Raw genomic sequence first — 25233 nt, forward strand, 5'->3', positions numbered from 1 at the left:
CTTCATTCTAAAAATAGGACCATGTGCAGCAGTTTGTGTATTTTCTTAAATCATTTAGCTCTAAAGGAAATAGTTTGGAACTACTTGAGAGAAGTTTTTTTTCTAACTTAACCACTTTTGAAAAAAATAGGCTATTTCTTAGGAACTTAGAACTGTTGTTTTGAGTTCTGTCTTAAACTGGTCATCAGTAATGTTTCCTTAACCATGTAAGTGGTTTTCAACCTATTATTATATGCACTTTTAGTTTTATCTAAAACAGCATACTATATACTGTAAAATAATATATAATAGAAAAATTTCAGGAAACTGTAATTTAAGTGTTTAGATACATACAAAGATAAGGTAGCGATCATATAAGGAAAAGGTAGAACACATGGTTTAAAGATAGTTTGGAATTTGAAGCAAGGATGCATATCAGGCATACATATATTGAGCCTCACATTCTTTGAGAAAAGAATAAAAAAAAAACTAAGAACAAAAAAAAGCTGTAAATATGTTGAAACACAGAAGGTTACTCAGGGCCCAGAAATTGTTTAAGGATCCTTAAAGACAGAAAAGAAAGAAACTCAGTGAAACTCAGCCAGAAGAAGAACACCAGAAAAATTAAACAGTCACTACCCCAAAAAAGAATTCCTCGAGACTCTCTGGAGCATCATGTGTAATAAGGTGGCTTAACGTGTATTTTCATCTGTGCACTGTGCAGCCAACAGTTGTCTGTTCCCAAGTGAGAACAACAGATAGAGATCCTGGAAGCAAACAAGTAAGACAACTCAAGCATTTTGCTGATATACACAAAAAAGTCACTCTCATCACCCAGGCTAAAAACTTAGACAATCTCTGCTCTACTTCAAACAGCTATGTAGTAGGCCGAAGTGAGCGTGGATTGAAACACACTAGTGACCAGGTGAAGAAAAAAAAATGAACACAACAAAGCTGGATTGTGGTTAGCAAATCTTAGTACCTGGAACCATATTACTCCCTATCAAAAACTATGTTTATACACGAAACTCTTTCTCTGTAGCTGCAACTGCACTGCAGGGACATCCGGAACGATCTAAGGGAGAGCTTTTGTTTAAGGAGGACTTGGGATGGGGTATGCTGTGCTTCCATGCAGCAATCAAATAGTCTGTGGTTTAAAATAATATTTATACAGCACCTGTGTTCCTTCAAATTTGGAGCATCATATACAATCAAGTTTGTCATTTTGAGATTTGCCTTATCTATATGTTGTACATAGGTATACCTATATATACAATTTATTTAGAAAAATTTACGGAAGAATTGACTGAGCAGCTCAAAAAACTCCAAACTTGCCCCAATTCCCATTTGATAACATTTTCCATGTTTGCCTTCTCCTTGTTGGAGCTATTACCTTTCTTCTTTCTCTGAGCCATTTGAAACTCACAGACTTATCATCTATTTGTATTTCCTAAATTTTACACACTTACATTACATTATGAAATAAAACACAAGTTTAAATTTTACACACTTACATTACATTATGAAATAGTTAGCAAATAGAGAGTATCCATAAGGTGATGCTAAAATGGTATATGTCCACATATATCCTAAATTACTCCATTGTTGGAGTTCTCAAAACCCTTGACAGTGGTGTTTCTAGGATTTTCATGGTTGTTGTCAATGAAATATTGTGGTTGGTAAATCTGCAGTTAGCTTGGCATCAGCATGTTTATTGTATAGTTACTTTAGATTGTAACATAAGTGATATAACAGTTCTGCTAATAGTTTTTTATAAGAAATATTTAATATGAAAGTTATCAAAAATTATAAGAATTTTAAAAAAATCTTCCATAGAAATAGGTTATTCTGGAGGATAAGGCATTAACTATATATTTGACTATTTAATAGCAATGTTAAAATAAAATCTCCATTCTATTTTGCTTTTTTAGTTTGCTTTGTGTTACTATAATAAACATCATGAGCAAAAGCCACTTGTGGTAGGCAAAGGCTTACTTGACTTAAATATACCTTTTAATGTAGTAATTTTAAAAGAAGAAAAATGTATTCAGATGTCAGATTTCATTATTAAACATTTATAATAAAACATTTATAATAATGTAATCTTGACTCAGTATTTAAAAAACAGATAAACTAGGAAATATAAAATGCCTGCTTCAGCAAGGTGGCCATATTATCATTTCACCATAATGGCAACATCTGCAGGGAAATTGAAACAAAATCTCCTCCTTAAGGCAATTCAGCCAACCCAACTAAAACTGTGTGTGTGCAGGGAGTGCCAGGAAACTCTGACATACTGTTGGAGCAAACATTTCAGAAATATCTTTTATTTTTCTGTTCTAGCAACTTCACTGTGTGGTGGTTGGAAGTGAAAATGCCAAGCGATACTTTGAAGCAGTACAAGGGTCAAAAGAACATCGAGGAGAGCTCTTTGGTGTCCACAACCTCTTCAAACTAAGGACCCAAGGGTCATGTCTTACGAGAGACATCCTGGAGGTATGGAGCTGTTCTGTGACATCTTCAATGATGATTTCAGTACAGTTTTATCATTTGGGAATTTTCAAATACAATTGGTGTCTCCTTTTCAGAGAAATTTTTTTGTTTTCCTTAGCATAAATGCCTGTTTAGTATGTTTACTTTTAAAGAAATGGGAACTGAATTGTACCTCAAAGCCAAGGCTTTCTCGTGGATGCTGATAGATGATACACATCCATTTATTCCATCCACGCATGAGATAGTACGGCCTCCACAGCCATTTCAGACAGACAAGTTTATAGATAATACATATATATTCCATGCACGCGTGAGATAGTACGGCCTCCACGGCCATTTCAGACAGACAAATTTAAGAGTTTATTATTCTGAAAACGGTTGTTGAAATTGAGAGCTAAAAAATTAAGATTTTCCTAAATAAACAAAACTGTAAAACATGTTTTGATTAGAAGTTACAAAATACTCCCTGAGATGTACTCTCTTGTCTCTTAGAGATTTTTGTTTTCTGTTCCCAATAAAAATTCCACACCAATATTTCAGACTCTTAGCTATGTTCCTGCTCAGCGTACAGATGTTTCTTATTCTTCAAATGAGACACTTACATGGCTTTAAAAATTCCTTAAGTTCGTTAATTTACCAGAACACTGAGAATATTGTCCTTTTTCTCAACTGATACTAGTGTAGATATGATAAAGCCCTGAAATATCATCCTTTTCCATCTCCTTCTTACATAGATGAGGAAACAGCCAACAAGAACTCCAGGCTATTTCCCTTGGCTTCTGGGACTTTGTAGTAAAATTCTTGACTGTATTTCATTTAGTAAGCATCATAAATAAAGTTCAAGAAAAATTAATCCCTGTCTTTGAGCAATTTCTTCCTGATGGAGATGAGATGGAGGGCATTTATACAGGTGGGCATATGTACTGTGAGTGTTAAGTGTAGCGCTTGAGTAGTTGTTCAGGACGAGCACTAGGGAAGCTAGAGGACCTGTGCACTGACTCCGAGTAGCTGAGCAGCCCAGTGACGTTCTGTAGTGGATATGATAGGGAATGCACTGCTGACACAACTAGAGCCCCTCGGTTCTAACACAGCAGTGATGCTTGGACGCTGCCCTGTGCTCCTTCTTTACATGAAAGAGCAGCTGTGATGGGCGGATTCCTGGGCAGATGGGACACTTGTGCTTCCCAGCAGTGCTTGCAGTGGAGCTGGACACCACCACTGGTTGTCTATTTGTGAAACTGCATGAGTTTCTTATTAGGGTGCAAAGCCACTTAGGCTTAGCCTGCCTTTGCTGTTACCTTTCTGGTTGTTTCACTCTGTATTTACAGCTGTTTATATTCTCCCTTGTGGACATTATAGAGAGAAGGCCAAGTGGAAGCTGGCATCATGACAGCCACAACATGGTTGAAAGGGGGACTTTCAACACAGGAACTAGAAACAGTGAGTAACCAGAAAACATGGCATGTGACAGCCTTTTCTTCTACTTCTTCCTTCATTTTTCAGTACACAAAAAATAGAAAGTTTTCTAAAATCTCAGAGGCATAAAGTCATCAGATGATGAATGAAATTAATTATTTAAGGTGCTCAGTATTCATATAAACAAGTCCAGGAGCAGTCCCAAATTAAACACCTTCTGTAAGTGACCACACCAGACTATATTGTTTGTTTGTTTTGTTTTTTCGGGGTTTTTTTTGTTTGTTTGTCTGTTTTTTCAAGACAGGGTTCTCTGTGTTGCTTTGGATTCTGTCCTGGAACTATCTCTTGTAGACCAGGCTGGCCTTGAACTCACAGAGATCCGCCTGCCTGCCTCTGCGTGCTCTGTGCTGGGATTAAAGGCATGCGCTACCACTGCCCGGCCAGACTTTTTTTTTTTTTTAAACTGAAGAACAATTTAAATAGAGAAATGACCATCAATGTGCATCTAAGATTAAACCCAAGTATCAAAATCATTCAGTAAATCAAAGCAAGTATTGTGTTGGTTTGAGTCTGTGATCTTTAGAACTCATCATATAGCCATGAAACCTATGTTGTTACCAGAGGCCGTGTTAGGTATAAGATGAAAGAAATATACGGAAGATTTATGTGGGATAATGCTCTTGTACACTGTAAAGATTGGTCACTTTAATAAAATGCTGATTGACCAGTAGCTGGGCAGGAAATATAGGTATGGCTACCAGACTAGGAGAGTTCTGGGAAGAGAAAAGGCACAGACACAGTCACCAGCCAGACACAGAGGAAGCAAGATGAAAATGCCTTACTGAGTAAGATACCAAGCCACATAACTAAACATAGATAAGAATTATGGGTTAATTTAAGTTGTAAGGGCTAGTTAGTAATAAGCCTGAGCAATAGGGGAAACAGTTTATCATAGACTATAGTTTATTTATAGACACCTCTGTGTGTTTATTTGGTACTGAACAGCTGTAGGACCAGGTAGGACAGAAACTTCTGTCTACATTTTTATGTTGGTATTTTTGTTTTTGTTTGCTTTTGAGATTTAAGTTTATGTGAACTGAGTGACCTTGAACTCAGGGGACTTGTTTTTCTTTACAAATTTTGTATTCTACCAAGTTGGATCAGGCTCGGGTTGTTAAGCTTGGTCACGGGTGCCTCTCCCTCTGAGCCATCTTGCCGGCCCAGGCTGACAATTTTTTTTAATGTAGATAAACACAAGTATAAAATATTGGCAGAAGTATCAAATTACTTTCTGAAAATATTAACAAATTAAGCCTTAATTTTAGGGAACTGAAGGTTATCCTTAACTTGGGTTATCATGGAAAGGGAACTGAATTTAAATTTGTAGCAAATTTTGTTCTTGAGACAGGGTTTCATATAGTCAAGACTGGCCTTGAATTCCTGGTGAAGTGGAGGATTGTTAGAAGAAGCTGCAAGAGTATGTTAAGGGTTCTCAAGAATTTATTTAGGTATAAAATAGGGGTAAACGCTTACTGATACTGAGGGATGTAGATGCCACCACTGATCAGCTGTCTTCATCCAGTCTGTTCAGGGATGAAGAGCAAGCTGCCTACTCCGCTCTGGCCACCCAGGAGAGCATGAGAGCAAGAGAAAGCGAGATCCTCTCCCTAAGCTTATAAATTGTCACATTTGCAGACAAGTCTCGCCCTAGGACTCATAATCCCCAAAAGCCATTGGCTAAAGGGATCAGAATCCCACAACAGAGGATGGTCTTGAACCCCTGATCCTCCTGTCTATTTCCCAAGTCCTTTGCTTTTCTTGCATGTAGACATGCACCACTGCACACCACTCTTCCCTCATGTTTTCATGTTTCTGACTGCTTTTTTATGTAGCCTAGAGACCCTGACTGTCAAAAATCCACAGAAGTTTGTGAGCTCTACAGTGACTTCAGTGATGATGAGACAGTGGGCCGCTCCCTTGGAAAGACGGCTGAACACAGAGTCTCTGGCTCCCGTAGAGCTGCAGGCTCCTCAGCGCAGCTCACTTTGCTGCAGTGTGGATTCTCTAAATTGTTTGAGGCCAATTGTAAGTCAGTCCAGGATGGCGATGGAAATGTTGCCTTCAGTGATGAAAGTTCTGATGAGCAGCCCACATGCCTGTCAGCAGAAGCCAAACAGGCTGCTTGTCAGAAAACTCGAGACTCTGTTTGTACTTCAGAACATCAGAAATCAGAGAACATCCAAAATCCTAATGAAAAATGTGGTTTTGATAAAAGTAAGAAGACTTTAGAACAGAACGTTTCTTCTCAATCTGATGATGAGAGAAAGTATCGCAGTACAGATGGACATCATGGCAGGGGACAAAATGACACAGAGTCAGAAGACAGTGATGTCATCTATCCCACACAGTATCCAGCTCAGAAAGCCCCTAATAACCGCATACGCTTTAAGCTGCTGTTTGGTGAATCTGAAGATTCTGAAGCAGAAAACCCTGTGAAAAGAAATTTTGTTGCTGGTAGACAGAATAGTGGCAAAGGAAATGGACCCGTCTCAAAACCCTTGAGTACTGAGAACATGACCTTGAAACTTGTTAGGAAAAGAAAAGATACAGATGATATTAGCGATGAATCTGATGACATCGACATGTTCCCCAAGGCAAGAGTAAGAAAGCAAAGAGCTACTACTTCCCTGAAGTTTAAGAGAAAAAAGGAAAACAAAAGGGAGCCTTATCAGTCTCCTGGAAGTACAAAGGAGGCAGAACAAGTGCATGCAGATGGGGACTGTAGCTCTCAGGTCATTGACGACTTCTCGTCCTCTGATGACAATGTAGCTGTCAGCCATCGGAGTTCCTGTAAACTAAGTCACAGAGCAGAAACTGTAAAAGATAAAATCAGTTTGTTCTCCAAGCTACCTGGCCCGGATAAGAAAAACAACACTTTGATATCAAGGAAGCCAACAAGCTTTTTAAATGAAAGAGTTGTCAGTCAAGAGCAAATGTGTGACTCAATGGATAAAATATTAGGTAAACATTTCTCTAACTAACTTTTTCAGTCATATTCTAAGAGAGATTATTCAGCCAGCTGTAAAATAATCCTGAAGTCAGGATGCTGCATTGAGGCGATAATTCAGGATAATGAAGAAATAATGAACTGGAGGTAAAGGAAAGGCCGCCTACAGGAGGGTGGAGAGTTTGCCCTCTCCCTGTAATGCCCCTCCGTGTGGTCCACCCTCAGCACAGCTTCTCTGTGCCATAGAACCAGTTATTTTGATTCGTAAATTCCTTAGTATATTGTTAAGTTTTGTCACATGGGTGTGTATTCTCTGATAGCGTAGTTCAGTCTTGTCCACTTCATCTTATGTGGTCTGTGGAGCCTGCAGGAATCTTCCTCCATCCTGCCATTACCGTGTCATTTACTCACAGAGTTTCCGTCAGTCTGCATTTTGCTCAATTTTCTCAGCAGTCAGACATGTTCGCCGACCTCTGTATTACCTGTTAATGAGTAGTATTTCAGTGGTCATATTATTTGTACTTTTGCATCTATAGTTTATGTACTGTATTTGTAATTATATATCTTAATATGTATATTATACATATACTCATTTGTGTATGAATATACATACACATATATTTTATGTAGTTGTATGTGATGGTGAATATACCTCATGAACTATATTTATACTTCCATATTTATAGTGGTACTTAATTAGAAAGTTCTCTCTCATCTCCATTATATTTGAATATTATTTCTTTCATCTTGATCATTCTGGTCACATACAAAGACTGATTTAGTTATAATGTCCCATAATTGCTTATTTATTTTGTCTCCTACTACACAATATTGAAGGAATGCATTGGCATGGTACCACAGTGAAGGTTGGAGGTGTATCCCAGAAGCAGAGCATCACAAAAACATTTTTAAGTTTTTTTTTTTTTTTTTTTTTTTGGACAAACTGTTCCATTTCTTTCCACTTTTACAATGGATACACTATGCCTAAACTGCCAGAGACTTTGGCTGTGTTCTTCCCCTTTGGTTTCACTCCATTGTGGTGTACAGGTAACTAGAAATCTCATGGTCCCTTTCAGTCCTCCAAGTGTCAGTGTCTCTAAATCATTTGCATCATCTGGACCTTGTTTTCTAGTAAATCTTTTAAGACATGTTGCAGAGGGACTTTTTTTTCTGCTGAAGTTCGTGTGATAATGGTTTGTACCCTGAAAGCCAGTTTTGCTGGATATAAAGAACTTGGCTCACATTTTGCTGAGTATTTTCAATATTATTTTCTTTTCATTGCTGTCCAGTGGTTTCACCAGACTGTGTTTAGTGTTTATTCTGAGTCAGTATTCTCATGTGCAAATGTAGTTTCCACTCAGTCTTTCTTTAGGAACATCATGCTGCCATCAGTGAATTGTTCAAGTCTCTCGTCTTGTTCATATGTTCAGTCTTTGTCACTGCTCTTGAGAATTGATCTGTCTCTTAAATCATTTTTAGCTTTTCACTTGTTTGGGTTTCTGTCATTATCTATTTCCTCTTAATGTTTCTTCTAGATTAGTCTTCACTTACAAATGACATTTTCTTTTTGTTTTTATTTTTAATTACTTTTTTAATTTGTAATTTTTATTTATTTTATATACCAACCACAGTTCCCTCTACTCCTCCTGCTCTCCCCTCCTCTCAAACCCTCCCCCCCAAATCCAGTCCTCAGAAAGGATAAGGCCTCCCCTGGGGAGTCAAAAAAGCCTGACACATTAAGTTGAGGCAGGGCCAAGCCCCTCCTCCCTTCATTAAGGCTGATCAAAGCATTCACCATAGGGAGTGAGCTCCAAAAAGCCAGCTCATACACTAGAGACAGATCCTAATCCAGGCCACACCACTGTCACCCACATACAGAGAGCCTAATTTGGTTCCATGCAGGCTTCCCAGCTGTTGGTTTAAAGTTCATGAACTCCCACGAGCTTGGGTCAGCTGTTTCTATTGCTATCTCTATCATGATCTTGACCTGCCTTGCTCATATAATCCCTCCTCCCTCTCTTAACTGGACTCCAGAGTTTGGCCTGGTGCTTGGTTGTGGATCTCTGCATCTGCTTCATCTGTTAATGGATGAAGGCTCTAATATGACAGTTAAGGTATTCACCAATCTGATTACAGGGGAAGGCCAGTTCAGACACTTTTTCCACCATTGCTAGGAGTCTGAGCTGGGGTCATCCTTGTGGGTTCCTGGGAATTTCCCTAGTACCAGGTATCTTTCTAACTCCATAACGGCTCCCGCTATCAAGATATTTCTTTCATTACTCTTCCCACTCTATCCCTCCCCCTAACTGGGCCATCCAGTTCCCTCATGTTCTCCCCCTTCCCCTTCCTTCTACCCACTCCACCACCACCCCCATTTACACAGGAGATCTCATCTATTTCCCTTTCCCAGGGTGATCCGTGCGTCCCTCTTAGGGTCCTCCTTGTTACCTGTCTTCTCTGGAGCTGTGGATTCTGATCTGGTTATCCCTTGCTTTACATCTAGTATCCACTTATGAGTGAGTACACACCATGTTTGTCTTTCTGGGTCTGGGTTACCTCACTCAGGATGATTTTTTTTTTCTAGTTCCATCCATTTGCCTGCAAATTTCATGATATCTTTATTTTTTACCACTGAGTAATAGTCCATTATATAAATACACCACATTTTCCATATCTGTTCTTTGGATTAGGGGCATCTAGGTTGTTTCAAGGTTCTGGCTATTATGAATAATGCTGCTGTGAACATAGTTGAGCAAGTGTTCTTATATGATTAAGCATCTTTTGGATATATGCCCAAGAGTGGTGATGCTGGGTTTTGAGGTGGATTGATTCCCAATTTTTTGAGAAATTGCCATACTGATTTCCAAAGTGACCATACAAGTTTGAACTCCCACCGGAAGTGGAAGAGTAGTCCCCTTACCCCACATCTTCTCTACATAAGCTGCCATCAGTGTTTTTGATCTTAGCCATTCCAACAGGTATAAGACGGTATCTCAGAGTCATTTTGATTTGCATTTCCCCGATGACTAAGAATGTTGAGCAGTTCCTTAAATGTCATTTGGCCATTAAGATTCTTCTGTTGAGAATTCTCTATTTAGATCTGTATCCCATTTTTTAATAGGATTATTTGGTATTTTGATGTCTAGTTTCTTGAGTTCTTTATATATTTTGGAGATCAGCCATCTTTCAGATGTGGAGTTGGTGAAGATCTTTTCCCATTCTGTAAGCTGCCATTTTGTCTTATTGACCATGTCCTTTGTCTGACAGAAGCTTTTCAGTTTCAGGAGGTCCTTTTTATTGATTGTTGCTCTCAGTGTCTGTGCTACTAGTGCTATATTTAGGAAGTGGTCTCCTGTGCCGATGTATTCAAGGCTATTCCCACTTTCTGTTCTATCAGGTTCATTGTAACTAGGTTTATGTTGAGGTCTTTGATCCACTTGCACTTGCGTTTTGTGCATGACGATAGATACGGATCTATTTGCATTCTTCTACTTGCCAACATCCAGTTATGCCACCATTTGTTGAAGATGCTTTCTTTTTTCCATTGTACAGTTTTGGCTTCTTTGTCAAAAATCATGTGTTCATAGATCTGTGGATTAATGTCAGGGTCTTCAATTAGATTCCATTGATCCGTGTGTCTGTTTTTATGCCAATAACAAGCTGTTTTTATTACTACAGCTCTATAGTAGAACATGAAATCAGGAATACTGATGCCTCCAGAAGTTACAAAGGACATTTTCTTAATGTTTAAGTCTTCCTGAGACATTCCACCTCTCATTTCTAAATTATTATAATTATGATTTATATTTTTGGGGTGGGGCAGGTGTTCAATAGAAGGTTTCTCTCTGTAGCCCTGACTGTCCTGGAACTCACTCTGGCTATAGAACAGAGATCTGCCTGCCTCTGCCTCCTGAATGCTGGGATTAAAGGTGTGCACCACCACTACCTGGGCTGATTTATATTGTTAACTTATGACTTCTTTCATGGTCTTAAAGTGTTTGGACATCAGTCTGTTTTGTGATCATTTACCTAGTTTTGACATCTGTCTGTTTTGTGAGCCAGTCATTTCTGACAGGGATATTATTACTCTGCTGCTTGTTCTTTCTTTGCTTATAATTTTTGGGATTTGGCCCAGATAATTCTTTTTTTAGGGGAAATTATTCCCCTGCTTAGTGCTGAATTCTGCTCTCCTGCACACACTGATCACCTCCCCATGTTGCTTCTCTTTGCTGGGCTCTGGCTGGGCAGGAGCACCAGTAAGTGGGCCAGTCTGGGAATTTTTATTATATAGTTAGCTTGATACATTCTCCTGAGGCCTTCTTACTGTAAGACTTCTGGTCTCTTCAGTCCTAGTGAGCAAAACACCTTCCCTCTGGGTGACCCTTTGTGCCTCCCAACAAATGCCTGTTGGCTATCCTGGGATCTCCTTTCTTAGGTCTGTCACATGCCCCACCTCCCCTCTTCCATAAAACAGATGTCAGTACTATACAGCAGTGATTCTCAGCCTTCCTCACACTGCCGCCTCTTAGTGCTGATTCTCGTTGTGGTGACGTCCAACCAGAGCATTATTTTCATTGCTATGTCATAACTGTAATTTTGTTACTGTTACGAATCATAATGTAAATACCTGTGTTTTCTGGTGGTCTTAGATGACCCCTGCGAAAGGGTCATTTGACAATCCCCCAAGGGGTTGTGACCCCATAGGTTGAGAACCATAGTTTTGCCATTGGCAGATTGCCTCCACTTGATTGTAATTTAGGGTTCATGGAAGTGCCCTATCATCTAATTTTGTTTTCATGTGGTCCATAAGTGTCTACTTTTGTTGTCTAGTTGCTGTTTGATTTCACCTGGGGATTCAGAGGGAATGAACAACCGTTCTTCAGAGTCTACTTGGTGGTTATAAGTTAGCATTGCTTTATGAGTGTCTGTCTTATTCCCCATAAATCATGTGAAGAAAGATGAAATAAGGTGCTACATGCAGCTTGTTAACTTTTATTTACCTCTGCATTAGGCTTTCTCTTATGGGTAAGACCCATTTAAAGTATCCCCATTATATCTGTGCATCCTGGTCCCATTACTAACTCAGCACAGGATTATCGATGGGATTGTTTACTCCAGTGAAAGTAGAGGGCTAAGGATTTGTTACAAACGCTTTTAAAAATAATCACGTGAGGTTTTTAACAGCAGGTGTCAGCAGTTGTAGTTAGTGGTATTTTGTGTCACCTAGAGATGTTTTCCTGGAAACTTTTAATTACATGATGTCGCAGTGTCTAGTGGTTTGTTGAGGTCACAGCTGAGGTTCATTGCCAGGGCTGTTTGAGGAAAATTTTACAGGCCTTACTTCCAGCCTCCTCTTTTATGACTGTAATTTCAAAATAAATTATTAGAGCCTAGAAGCAAAGCAATAAAAAAAAATACAGCCACTTTTAAGACCTCTTTTAGATAAAAAGCTATGAGTTAATTTTTTTTCATTTCCTAAAAAGCTCTCATCTTGACATTCTCTGGGCATGTGTACAAAAAAAAGACAAAATACAAACAATAAAGCCGAGCACCACCAACCAAACACAACTTTCTGGTCATAAACCCCATACTCTCGTCCGTCACTGCCACCAGGACTTTCTTAGACAAGCAGATAAGCCTAGAGCAGCTCCTTAAATGTGCAAGAACAGTTTGAAATTAGCAAGGAAGAAAAATCTATACAGGACCATTAACCATGATTCTCACAGACAAAAATCTCTATTTCAGATTTAAATTTAAAAATTGTTACTTAATTTCAGCAATTCTCATATTGATAACAGTAGAAAGTCATTTCCAGGTTAACCTGAACCAACATATTTGAATTCCTTTTTCCGTTTACTTTTTAAAATGTGATAGTAACGTGATCTTTTAAACATTAAAAATAAAGCAAGCCATTAAGCATAGTTGCTTATACCTGTAATTTCAACAATACTCAGGAGGCTTTGAGAGGAGAATTGCCATGAGTTCTAGGCCATCCTGAGCTGCAGAGTAAACTCTTATCTCAAGGAAGCAACAAAGATAATAATGATTTTAAAATTCAGCAAGCATAACCAGGTGTGGTGGTGCACACCTTTAATCTTAGCAATGGGGAGTAAGAGCTGGACTGACTATGAGTTTGAGACCAGCCTGGTCTACATAGTGAGTTCCAGGTCAGCCAGGGCTACTAAGTAAGGCGCTATCTTATAAAGAAAGAAAGGGAGGGAGGGAAGAAAGGAAGGAAGCATAACTCAGAGGCTAAGACAGAAGAATCACAGGTTTGAAACTAACCTGGGCTGCATAGCAAGAAGGTCTCAAAAATAGAGGGAGTAACAAAGCAGGTATATCCTGTTCTTAGTGTGCTGTGGATAATTAGAGCCATATTGCATCATAGTGATTAATCATGTAATAAACATGTTTGCCTCCTAGGTGGTGTTCAGGAAGTGGCGTATATCCACTCAAATCAGAATGTGATTGGATCAAGCAGAGCTGAAAATCACATGAGCCATTGGGCAACACGTGATGTATTTGAGTTGAAACAGTTTTCCCAGCTCCCTGCTAATGTAGCTGTTTGCAGTTCTAAGGTAAGAAAATTTAGTTTTTATCTCACTTTTCATAAAAATTTCTCAGTAGGGTCCTTTTTGATGTTTTTGTTTTTGTTTTTCAAGACACGGTTTCTCTGTAGCTTTGGAGCCTGTCCTGGAATTAGCTCTTATAGACCAGGTTGGCCTCGAACTCACAGAGATCCGCCTGCCTCTGCCTCCCAAGTGCTGGGATTAAAGGCATGTGCCACCACCACCCAGCTAATAGGGTTCTTTTTATGACCTCAGAAGTAGCCGCTGATTCTATTAGGAGACATAGAACTAAGTGTGGAAAAGCCATATAAGCATTGTAATAGTTACAGTCACAGAAGATGTTGAGAATGTGTGGTGGCTTGAATGAGAACGGGCCCCATAGATTCACATTTGAATATTTGGTCACTGGTTGGTGGAACTATTTGAGAAGGATTAGGGGGTGTAGTCTTGCTGGAGATGTATCACAGTGGGCAGGCTTCCCAGAGTAGTCTCTCTGCCTTCTGATTATGGATCAAGATATGAATTCTCAGCTACTGTTCCAGCACATGCCTGTCTGCCTTCCTGCCTCACACCAGGCTCCCTGCCATGATGGTCACAGATTCTAACCCTCTGAAACTTTAAACTCTAAATAAACTCTTTTTCTTTTATAAGTTGCCTTCATCGTGGTATTTTATCACAACAAAAGGACAAAATAAATGACATATGTAAATTAAAATGCCCAGTAAAACTGAGTTGACTAATAGTTTCCCTTTTTAAAAAATATTCCTATGTCCTCAAATTCAAAACAACCTGAAGAGTTACACAAATTAAATCATAATCCCAAACTACTTCTGCTCCTATGGATATGATTAGGTTTCTTCAGATTTTCTTCCCCCATCTAAAAGACATAGACACAAAAATCTAGCCTCATACAGACTTCTATGAAGGATTTTCATAACGTTAAAGTAATAAAGCCTGGATTTTTCCTGCTTAAGATTACTGCTGCATGGAAATAAAGACTTACATAGTTGTATTTTTTTGTTTATACGTGGTCATTTTCATCAAAGATTTTTAAAAATGTTTTTGTTATTGTATTCATCTAAAAGCCTACTGTTTATTGTTTTATAGGTCAGAGTTAAAAGTGCATGTTGTATGTAACAGTGATATAATGTAATGTTGCTTTTAAGAGTGAAGCTGGGGGAAATCTCTCTAAACCTTACAACTGTCTTAATTTGATTCAGATTGTCTTAACAGTAAATCGAGAGTGTAAAGTGAAACTCATGACCAGGGAAGTGTGAACTAAAGAGCAGATGACTGGAAGAAGGGTCAGCATGTTCTGCATAGACATCTTACCGACAAGGCAGTGTGAGATTTCCAGTGGGTCTAACAGAGGAGACAACCGGTATTGTCTCAGCTCGAGTTTGAATGATTTTGTTGACCAGATACTGAACAGGCACAAACGACTGTGTTAGGCTGAGTGTAATGAAGTGAATTCACATGCCAAAAAGGGGGGTTATACTCCAAATGCTTTAACATTGTGAGGGGGCAGACGAAGACTACAGAAACAAAAAATACCAGTTTTAGGAGAATCAAAGCTTCTCATAGCATATAATTTGAAGGCAGTTTGTCACCTGAGATTTGTGTGTGATGTACTTGTGTGCATGTGTGTATAGAGGCCAGAGCTCTAAGTGAAGTGCCTTCTTCAGTCTCTCTCCATCTTGGTTTTGAGATAGGGTCTCTCTGAGTCTGAAGTTGCTTATTTCTATCTCTTCTCTTTTTCCCAGGCACCGTAATTGCAGACACGAGTCTCAGGCTCCTCGTGGGCTCTGGAGATCCCTTGCTCCTCAGGGACTTCACTGACCCATCTCCCTAGCTCTTCACCTGGAATCTTTTCGTGGGGTGAGAGAGGCTGTTAAATGAGCTAGGGAAGAGCCCATCCTCCTACAGTATCTGTAGAGTAAATGTAATGATGGGTTTTTAAAGGACCCAGTTTAATACACAAATTTAGGTTTTTCTTTTGAAAGGAAGCAGATACTGTTTTTTGCCCTCCCGTTACCCTTTTGTGTTTTTCCTACCCCTCTCCTTTTTAGACAACATCCTCTGCTTGCATATCCCTTTCCTACTTCCATATTGTGTATTTACATTTTATTTTATTTAGAGTCTCCGTACAAGAGAAAACATGTAGTGTTTGTCTCTCAGTCAGGCTTATTTTGCTGCATTCAGTAAGAATCCCCTTCGACCCATTTTCCTGCAGGGAACATAATCTCATTCTTTTTCCCTTGTGTATATAAACTTTATTTTCTTTACCCGTTCATCAGTTAGTGCATCTCTGCTGGTTCATGTCTTGGCTGTTGTAGATAGTGCTAGAATGAAATATCTCTGTAGTACACTCAAGTTAATGAGATAATTTACCTGGATATTGGTCACAAGGAGAAAGTCACAGTTAACACAGTTCATCTAGATGTGAGCTTGAAAAGCGTCTCCCACATGTAGAGATAGTAAGCAGCCTCTTCAGAGCCATCTTTAAGAAAGATGTGAAACGAGAAATACACCTCCCCTCTAACCCGCTTTGACCTCAGAGTTTTATAGGAACAGTCTCATCTGAAATCTTGTCTCTGCATACAGTTTTCATAATGAGATTCATCTCCTACCATGAAAGAGGCAGGTATCTATCCTGTGAGGTTTCTTTTTTCATTATTTCTAAAACTTTCCATAATAAATTTTGGTCACATTCTTTCCCCTCCCCCAACTCATCCCAGGTCCCTCTCTCTTTATCCACCCCACTTCATATTATTTTTCTTTCTTTTGCTTAAAAAAAAAAAAAAAAAGCAAACAAAAAAAAGGCCAAACCAAGCAGACACATACACAGACACCCAATAGGCCATGGAGTTTGTTTTGTGTCGACTGTTACTGAGCATACGGCTTCCCTGGGATGTGGTCAGTACACCCAGTGTCATTGCTTTGAAGAAAATTGATTTTAATTCTCCCAGCAACTGTCAATGACAAATTGCTTCTTGGTTGGGGGCTGTGGTGGTTTGAATAGGAATGGCCCCCATAAGCTCATATATATGAAGGTTTCTTCATTAGGGACTGGCACTGGTTGGCAACAATTAGGAGGTATTTTCTTGTTGGAGAAAGTGTGTCACTGGAGTTGGGCTTTGAAGTTTCAGAAGCCCAAGCCAGGCCGAGTGTCTCTCTCTACCTGCTGCCTGCAGACTCAGATTTAGAACTCTCAGCTCTGCAGCACCATGTCTGCCTGTGCGCCACCACGCTGATAATTGGCTAAACCTGCAGAACTGTAAGCCAGCCCCAGTTAAATGCTTTCCTTTATAAGAGTTGCTGTGGTCACGGTGTCTCTTCACAGCAATAGGACATTGACTAAGACGGGGTGGGACATGGTACCCACTTCCTTTCTCAGTGTTGGGTCTTCTGTGCTTGAATATATTCTTATACCACATTCAGCTTAGAGGCCTTTTTTTATGGAATATGATTAAATCAACTATTTAATGGCTAAACTGTGGTGTGTATGAAGATTAGAAGAAGTTTTAAAACAATTGATCAGGACGTTGGGCAGATGGCTGAGTAAGAAAGCTTACTGCAAAGCATGAAGTGCCTCCCCCCCCCCCCCCGTGTCTGTGCCCTGTGCAATGGCACCCAGTTCGTGAGCTTCGGGCAAGGGGGCTGGAGGTTAAAATACACAGACACACACAGACAGAGAGACAGCGAGCGACATGGGTCATCCTTGAATTCCCCAAGAATGCCCCCTTTATTGTGTTCAGGGGCAGATTATATAGAGATAGCCATGCCCTAGCCAAACCCACCAGAAACCACTCTCCTGCCATCAGGAACTCCTGAAGGTCTCGTGCTCAGAGCAGCTGTAGGCACTCAGATCAGGGGATTACAAGAAATTCAGGATCTGGGGTCTCACTGCTCCCAACAATGAAGACCCGAGTTTCAATCCCCAGCACACATGTGAAAGACTGCACATGGACACTTAGCCTGTAACTCCAGCACTATGGTCCGGGAAACAGAATAGCTGAGACCTGCTAGCCTGTCATCCTCGCTGAAAACAGCTCCAGGTTCATTGATAACCTTTCCCCAAGGGTATAAGGCAAGGGAACAGCAGGATACCCAGTGTCTTCTGGCCTCTGACATGCGTACCTATACACACTCCAAACCATGGTCAGGAGGATCTACCCATGCCACCAATGCCACCAGTGCCACCAATGCTAGTGGGCTGGAATGGTCATTTCTGTAACTGACATCTTTATGTCAGCTTTGCAAAAGCCATCTTCCCAGAATTTCTGTGAAAGTAGTGATTTCATCATACTGTACAGTATTACTTAAAGATCTTTAATGAGAAAATTATTAAAACTCACTTCCATCTTTGGTGAGATATTTCTATCACTCACTGTATAGAGGTGGGTGGCAACAGTAAATTTGAAGTTTTAAAAAAGAAGTTAAATAGTTATTGGGGGAAAAGAGTAAACAAGAAGAAAGGAAATAGGCCGGGCGGTGGTGGCGCACACCTTTAATTCACCAATGTCTTTAGGAAAGACCTAAAATACACAAGCTTTTTCATGTTTCTTTTGTATTCTTGTAGTAATACTTACTAGTTTTTATTTTATAGGTGTACTAAAGTAAGACCTCTTTCTCTCAAAATAGATTTGTAATTATACCTGTTATTTGACAATAAAAATATAAAATAGTATGCAAAATAAGAACATATTTTACCTTCAGTTATACTTGTTTTCTGTTTTTATTTTTTTAATTATTTTTAAATTAAAATATATTACTTCCCTTCTTTCCTTTCCTCCCTCCAGCACCTACCATGCCCACACTCCCTGTCAAATTGATGACCATTTTCTCTTTGATTATTGTTGTGTACGCATTTATATGTATATACATATGCATAAATATTATAAATAGAACCTGCTGAATTTGTTTGTGTGTGTGTGTAAATTCAGAGCTGACCATTTGTATTTGATAACCAACTTAGAGTGCTCATCCCTGGGAGAGAATCCTCTCAGCAGTCATTAGTTGCCTGTAGTTCTTTGTATAGTGAACCCCATGAGATTTTCCCTTTCAGAAGAAAGAAATAGTCATAATGATATTTTCATTATAGTGGGTCTCATTTAGGCAGCCATGTTGTTGTGGTATCATGGGTGTTGCTTCCCTGTCATGGAAATCCATATGGAAATCATTAAAAAGCTAAAAAAATAAATCTATTATATAATCCGTTCATCTGTACTGCTTCTTGGCATATGTCCACAGGACTTGATATCCTACCCTATAATACTTCTCAGCAATATCCTTGGCTGTTCTAAAATTGAAACAACTTAAATGTCCTTCAGAAGATAATGGAATGTGTTATATATTCACTATAGAATGATTCAACCATAACAAGCAAAATTTATATTTTGATATTTTAAAACTATCTTTGTAAGGATATCTGCAATGAAACCCCATGTGTCTTGTGTTTCAGTTCAGACCAGAAAGAAAGGTTTTAAGTGTGTAAAGGAGAGGTGCTGTGTGTCCCAGACTTCACTCCACCTGTGGGGCTGTGTGTGTCAGAACTGTACCTGTGGGGCTGTGTCTCAGAACTGTACTATGGGGCTGTGTCTCAGAACTGTACTGTGGGGCTGTGTCTCAGAACTGTACCTGTGGGGCTGTGTGTCTCAGAACTGTACCTGTGGGGCTGTGTGTCTCAGAACTGTACCTGTGGGGCTGTGTGTCAGAACTGTACCTGTGGGGCTGTGTGTCTCAGAACTGTACTGTGGGGCTGTGTGTCACAGAACTGTACTGTGGGGCTGTGTCTCAGAACTGTACTGTGGGGCTGTGTGTCTCAGAACTGTACCTGTGGGGCTGTGTCTCAGAACTGTACCTGTGGGGCTGTGTCTCAGAACTGTACTGTGGGGCTGTGTGTCTCAGAACTATACCTGTGGGGCTGTGTGTGTCAGAACTGTACCTGTGGGGCTGTGTCTCAGAACTGTACTGTGGGGCTGTGTGTCTCAGAACTATACCTGTGGGGCTGTGTGTGTCAGAACTGTACCTGTGGGGCTGTGTCTCAGAACTGTACTGTGGGGCTGTGTCTCAGAACTGTACTATGGGGCTGTGTCTCAGAACTGTACTGTGGGGCTGTGTCTCAGAACTGTACCTGTGGGGCTGTGTGTCTCAGAACTGTACCTGTGGGGCTGTGTGTCTCAGAACTGTACCTGTGGGGCTGTGTGTCAGAACTGTACCTGTGGGGCTGTGTGTCAGAACTGTACCTGTGGGGCTGTGTGTCTCAGAACTGTACTGTGGGGCTGTGTCTCAGAACTGTACCTGTGGGGCTGTGTGTCTCAGAACTGTACTGTGGGGCTGTGTCTCAGAACTGTACTGTGGGGCTGTGTGTCTCAGAACTGTACTGTGGGGCTGTGTCTCAGAACTGTACTGTGGGGCTGTGTGTCAGAACTGTACCTGTGGGGCTGTGTGTCACAGAACTGTACTGTGGGGCTGTGTCACGCTAAACCTGTGGTGATACAGTGCCTCCTTTCTCAATCAACCACATGTCTTCAACTTAGGGTTGCTTAAAGTTTTCTGAAAAAGTGTACAAAGACAGCATTCAATTAAGGATTAATCACTATGGCAACTGAGATATGGTGACTAAAGGGGGAGGATGTATTCTCCCCTGAGTTTCCTGCCAGCTGTCATAGTCAACCTTTGCTTCCTGAATCCAAGCCAAAATATAGACTGTGACCAACTCTAAGAAACTATATCTGTATTTTTATAAATTGGTACAAGTATCAGACTATAAAAGAAGACTTAATCCCCTGAATTGGATGACAGACACTTGGCACTTCTGCTAGTGTTTGACAGAAAAATAATGGGTCACTTTGTAGTAAAACCTGGATTAATAGTAAACCCCTCTTTATATGATTTCAGTATGCTGTAAATGAGTGGGCTAAGCGGGCTGTCAGGCTGAGGTGGGAGTGTCTTTTTTATAACCAACGGAGATTTAAGTATTGTTGAGAATACTATAAACTCGAAATGTTGTGTTAGCAGGAACTTCTCTTGTATGTGTGTTAGATTGACATTCTTTGGATTACTTAATGCAAGGATTTCTGTGAGCTTTGGTGGACTGATTGCAGTGTGTTTATACAACCTTTGGAGTCAGCAAGGAGGAGTGGACTGTTTATAATGAGCAGACTTTGGGGAAAGGGAACATTCTATTACTCTATTTTTATCAGGATAATCGTCAGTGGTATAAAGTAATTGACTAGTTTATGAGGTAGTCCAGTAAGTACAGCATATGAATTTAACATGTTAACAGAATTTACTCTCAGTGGGGTTTTTCTTGTCTACTAATTTTTCTTCTTTATATAACTTTATCAGATAGTTTTTTTATTTTCAAGTAATAAGTGGGATTAAGATTTCTGGGACTGCAGTGAATATATGCGTGAGGTTATGGTACTACTATTGGCATGAAAGGAGCTTTGTGTCTTTATCCCTGAAGGAAGATTGATTTTTAGGTGACATTCTTTTCCACAAAAACAGTGCATCATCTGAGTGAAGAATACTCGTTTGTTAAACAGAAGGACAAGCCGGTGCTCTTGTATACATAGCCCTGTCCTTCTTAGAGCTACGGTCCAAGAAAACCTGTGGTATCCTTCCTCATAGTATCCAAAACACACTCACTGCCTTGAAAAATAATTTTTAAAAAAAAAAGGTGCTGAAATTACTCAAAACAGAACATAGATTTTTATTATTATAATAGTGGGAATGGCTTAATAGTCACATGAGGGATAAACTCTTCTGTGGTTCTATGTAATTATCTATTATTACTTTTTGTTCATTGTATCAATAAAGCTTTTAGAGTACCTTTTTAGCTACCTGGTAAGTCTTCTAATTTTATTAAGAACCTGTCCTGAACTATGGCTGATTTCCCATGAAAAGAGATAGAGAAAACATATGTATATATACATAAATACATTTTTTAAGAACTTAGCCAACATTGGATTAGATAAACAAAAATAATTTTTCCTTTTAGGAAGTGGTATAATTCTAGCCCTTTTCCTAGATGTTGAGACTTCTGATTGCACAAAGAAATTGACTTTGAAAACTTCATGGTTTAGACAGTTGTGAGGTTTTACTAATTTATAAAATGCTATTTCTTCAGATAATGCCTTCTGGTAACAAGATAAAAATTCAGAGGTTAAAAAAGCCTCATTGAACCTTCATTGGCTCTACCTAATGAACTAAGGGATAGTAAGCAATGAACAGTGTTTTTCAAATTGCATTTTATACCTTTATGAAGATCGTGGTGTCAAACAGACATAGTCACATGATAGAAGCGCTTACTACCTCATCTGAGAACACTACCTCTGCACATGAAATCCTGAGTTTTTATATAAACATAAAATTGGGGGTAAAATCATTGTATTTCAGTTTGAAGAATTTAGGGAAAGTATATCCACACATTTCATTTTACTTATTTTTGAAGTGCGACACTAGGGTCTCCTTCCAGCCTCGGGAACAGCTGCCGGCTTCCATCCTTGGGACCTTTCTCGCCACTTGACTTTTCCTGTGCGTTCCTTTTCCTTTGATCTCTAGTTGAAGATTTCAGATTGATTTTCTAATATGTGACATATTCACCTTTTAATTTTCTAAGATACCTAGTTTTTAAAACATTTATTCCAATTAAACCTAAAAGCCAACAACTAGAGTGAATTCATCATTCCTTTATATATATATTTCAAAGAGTTAAACTCTGAACTCAAGAAGTCAGTGAGAGTTGGAGAAGTAGCTCAGGGGATAAAGCACTGATTGGTGCATAAGCATGAAACCTGAGTTTGAATCCCCAGATCCCATGTAAAGCCCACTGCAGCAGCACACGTCTGTATTCCCTGCTCCCATAGAGATGGGAAATGGAGACAGGAGAGTTCCTAGAAACTCATGGCCAGTTATCCTGGGCATAGACATATCTGTGAGCATACACAGTGGCTAACAACAAAGATACACTGCTTAAATGTAAAAAGTAGTTGACCCACATTCAAGGTTGTCCTCTGACCTACACACACTACACACACTGGATATGCATGCCTTTACTGACACACACAAAGGCACACACATACATCACACACACACACACTGTGGATATGCATGCTTTTACTGACACACACAGAGGCACACACATACATCACACACACACTGTGGATATGCATGCCTTCACTGAGACACACACATACATCACACACACACACACTGTGAATATGCATGCCTTCACTGACACACACACAGAGGCACACACATACATCACACATACACACTGTGGATATGCATGCCTTCACTGACACACGAGGCACACACATACATCACACACACACATACTGTGGATATGCATGCCTTCACTGACACACACACAGAGGCACACACATACATCATACACACACTGTGGATATGCATGCCTTCACTGACACACACACAGAGGCACACACATATATCACACACACACAAGAAACATGACAAAACTATGAGGAATATCAACTTTCTCAAAGATAATAATTTTTTTACTTTTTCTAAATACTGTGTTGGTTACTGTTAGTTGTCAACGTGACTAGATTGAGAGATGCCAAGAAAATTGGCAGTCAGACTCCGGGTATGTCTTTGATGGTATTTCTAGCCAATTAATATGGTAACCTGAGGGGGAAGATCTGCCTTCAGTAGTCTGAGCTCTGACTAGATGAGAACCTACCTCATGGACTGACTTGAGTGGGTGCATTGCTGCTGCTGTTGCCAATGGCCATCAGACATTGCTGTTCTTTGACCTGGGAATGCCAGCTCACATCAGCAACTCTCCAAGGAGTTTCCAGACCTTCAGCCCCTGACTGGGGATGCCTCATTGGTCCCTCTTGTTCTCACGCTCCAGCTTCTTGGAATGAGCAACTGCTGAGTTCTCTGGTTCCTCACCTAGGGATCGCCATTTTGGAGTTATTCAACCTGTGTTCATATAAGCCAATGTACTAAATCCCTTTGTGTGTGTGTATGTGTGTGTGTGCATGTGTGTGAACATACGTGTGCGTGCATGTATGTGTGTGTCTGTGCCTGTGTGTGTGTGTGTGTTATTCTTTTCCTTTGGAGAGCACTGATTTATACTTGTACTTTTCCTTTACCTAGATTAACATTCAGCTTTATGTTTATGCCTCCCAGATCTCTCTGCCTTTCAGTGTGCACCACCACAAATGTGTCATCTCTTCCCCAGGTCTCCACTAGTTTCTCCCCCATCTAGAAACAAACTGCCCTTCCTCTTGGGCTTTTTCTTCTTCACTCAGTAGAAGAACTTTATGTGGCCAATTCTTACTCTAAAGTAGGTATTTGAGAGTTATATTATAGTTGTGTTAAGACATCTCTTTTTTTAAATTAAAATATAATTATATCATTTTCTTCTCTTTGCTCCCTCCAGTCTCTCCTATGTATTCTACCCTCTTTTCTCCCTCTCCAAAGCATGGCCTCTTTCATTTGTTGTTACTGTTTCTCTCTCTCTCTCTCTCTCTCTCTCTCTCTCTCACACACACACACACACACACACACACACCTACAAATATAAATACAACCTGCTCAGTCTGTGAAATGTTGATCATATGTTTATGATTTCAAGGCTTACTGCTTGGTTTTAGGTAACCTATGAGGGAGCTTATCCCTGGGGAGCACAATTTTTCCTGCTCTCAGTATTCTTTAGGTACCTGTAAGAACATACCTCTTCAAATAAACCAGAAGTGTGGATTTCCCTAAGTAGGATGTATTTCTGACTCACTTTTGATAACCTAAATTGAGTTTATATTTAAGTAAATACTTTTTCCAGAAGATTTAACTGTTAGTTTTGTCAAGGTACAATGGCTTCAGACACTATTTTGGTCTTGGAAAGTTTGTTTTGTTGTTGGGTATGATTGGTTTGATTTATTTTGGTTTTCGGTGATGGAGATGAACACTGGGCCTTTGTGCATGTTAGGCAGGCACACTACCATTACACTTTACCCAGTCTGTGTTCTGAACAGTTAGTTTCAATCATCTTTTCTGTGAACAACTTACTGATTTTTCTGGAAATCACCTTACTCAGAGATATTATGAGATCTCAGAGATATGAGTGTATCCAGACTGGGGGTCCTCTATATAGATGAGAAATTGTGACATTTTGGCACACACGTTTTGGTTTTGGCCCCTGTTTGGGTCATAATGTCTCTCCAAAGCGGGTCCTAGATACCTGTCTCCCACCAGTACTGCCTTTTTATCTTAGGGCCAACCTTATAGAAATTCCATGACTTAAGAGTCTCATCACAGAAGGGTCCTGTCCCGTCCTGAGAGGGAGGAGGCTATGAAGAACAATTGGTACAGACAGGCCTTGTTGGGTTTCCCAATCCGGCCTGCTAGCAATTGTGCCTCTGCAGTAAAATAGCCATAAAATCTAAGGAGGATGGGTTTGATCTTCTGACTAGCTGCGCATGTGGAGGTTATGATAGAGTGGCATACCCAGGGTGGGCATGGCAGCTCCATACCATGTCCCCACAACTTTGCCTCTGCATATTGCTTCCGTGTGTGGAATATCCTGAGCAGTAAACTAATGAGCAGAAGCCAGTGTTCTTTTAAGTTCTGTGAACTGCTGTTGCAGGCACAGCTGAGCTAAACTGAGGCGTACAATTGGCATCTGGAGTTGTGGAAATGCTTGTCTTGGAGAGACGGTGCCAGAATTAAATTAGAGGACATGAGGTGCATGACCATTACTGCTAGTGAAGAAAATCCTTACACACTGAAAGC

General features: G+C 39.9%; 1 protein-coding gene across 2 annotated transcripts in view; it reads left to right on the forward strand.

Annotated features, from left to right (window-relative positions):
- Ercc6l2 (ERCC excision repair 6 like 2) overlaps positions 1–25233 on the forward strand; it is an 81748-nt gene that overhangs the window by 39308 nt on the left and 17207 nt on the right. Inside the window, exons 14-18 of one of the 2 annotated variants that reach the window (XM_057787871.1) lie at positions 2323–2475; positions 3832–3912; positions 5781–6909; positions 13319–13473; positions 15228–15306. In XM_057787871.1, coding sequence (XP_057643854.1) covers positions 2323–2475; positions 3832–3912; positions 5781–6909; positions 13319–13473; positions 15228–15236 — 1527 coding nt within the window. In that variant the 3' untranslated portion in view covers positions 15237–15306. Of the gene's footprint in view, positions 1–2322; positions 2476–3831; positions 3913–5780; positions 6910–13318; positions 13474–15227; positions 15307–25233 lie in introns of those variants that run through there. The other variant, XM_057787870.1, reaches the window with a different exon arrangement.

This window comes from Chionomys nivalis, chromosome 13, assembly GCF_950005125.1.
Source record: "Chionomys nivalis chromosome 13, mChiNiv1.1, whole genome shotgun sequence".
NCBI classification, from domain to species: domain Eukaryota; kingdom Metazoa; phylum Chordata; class Mammalia; order Rodentia; family Cricetidae; genus Chionomys; species Chionomys nivalis.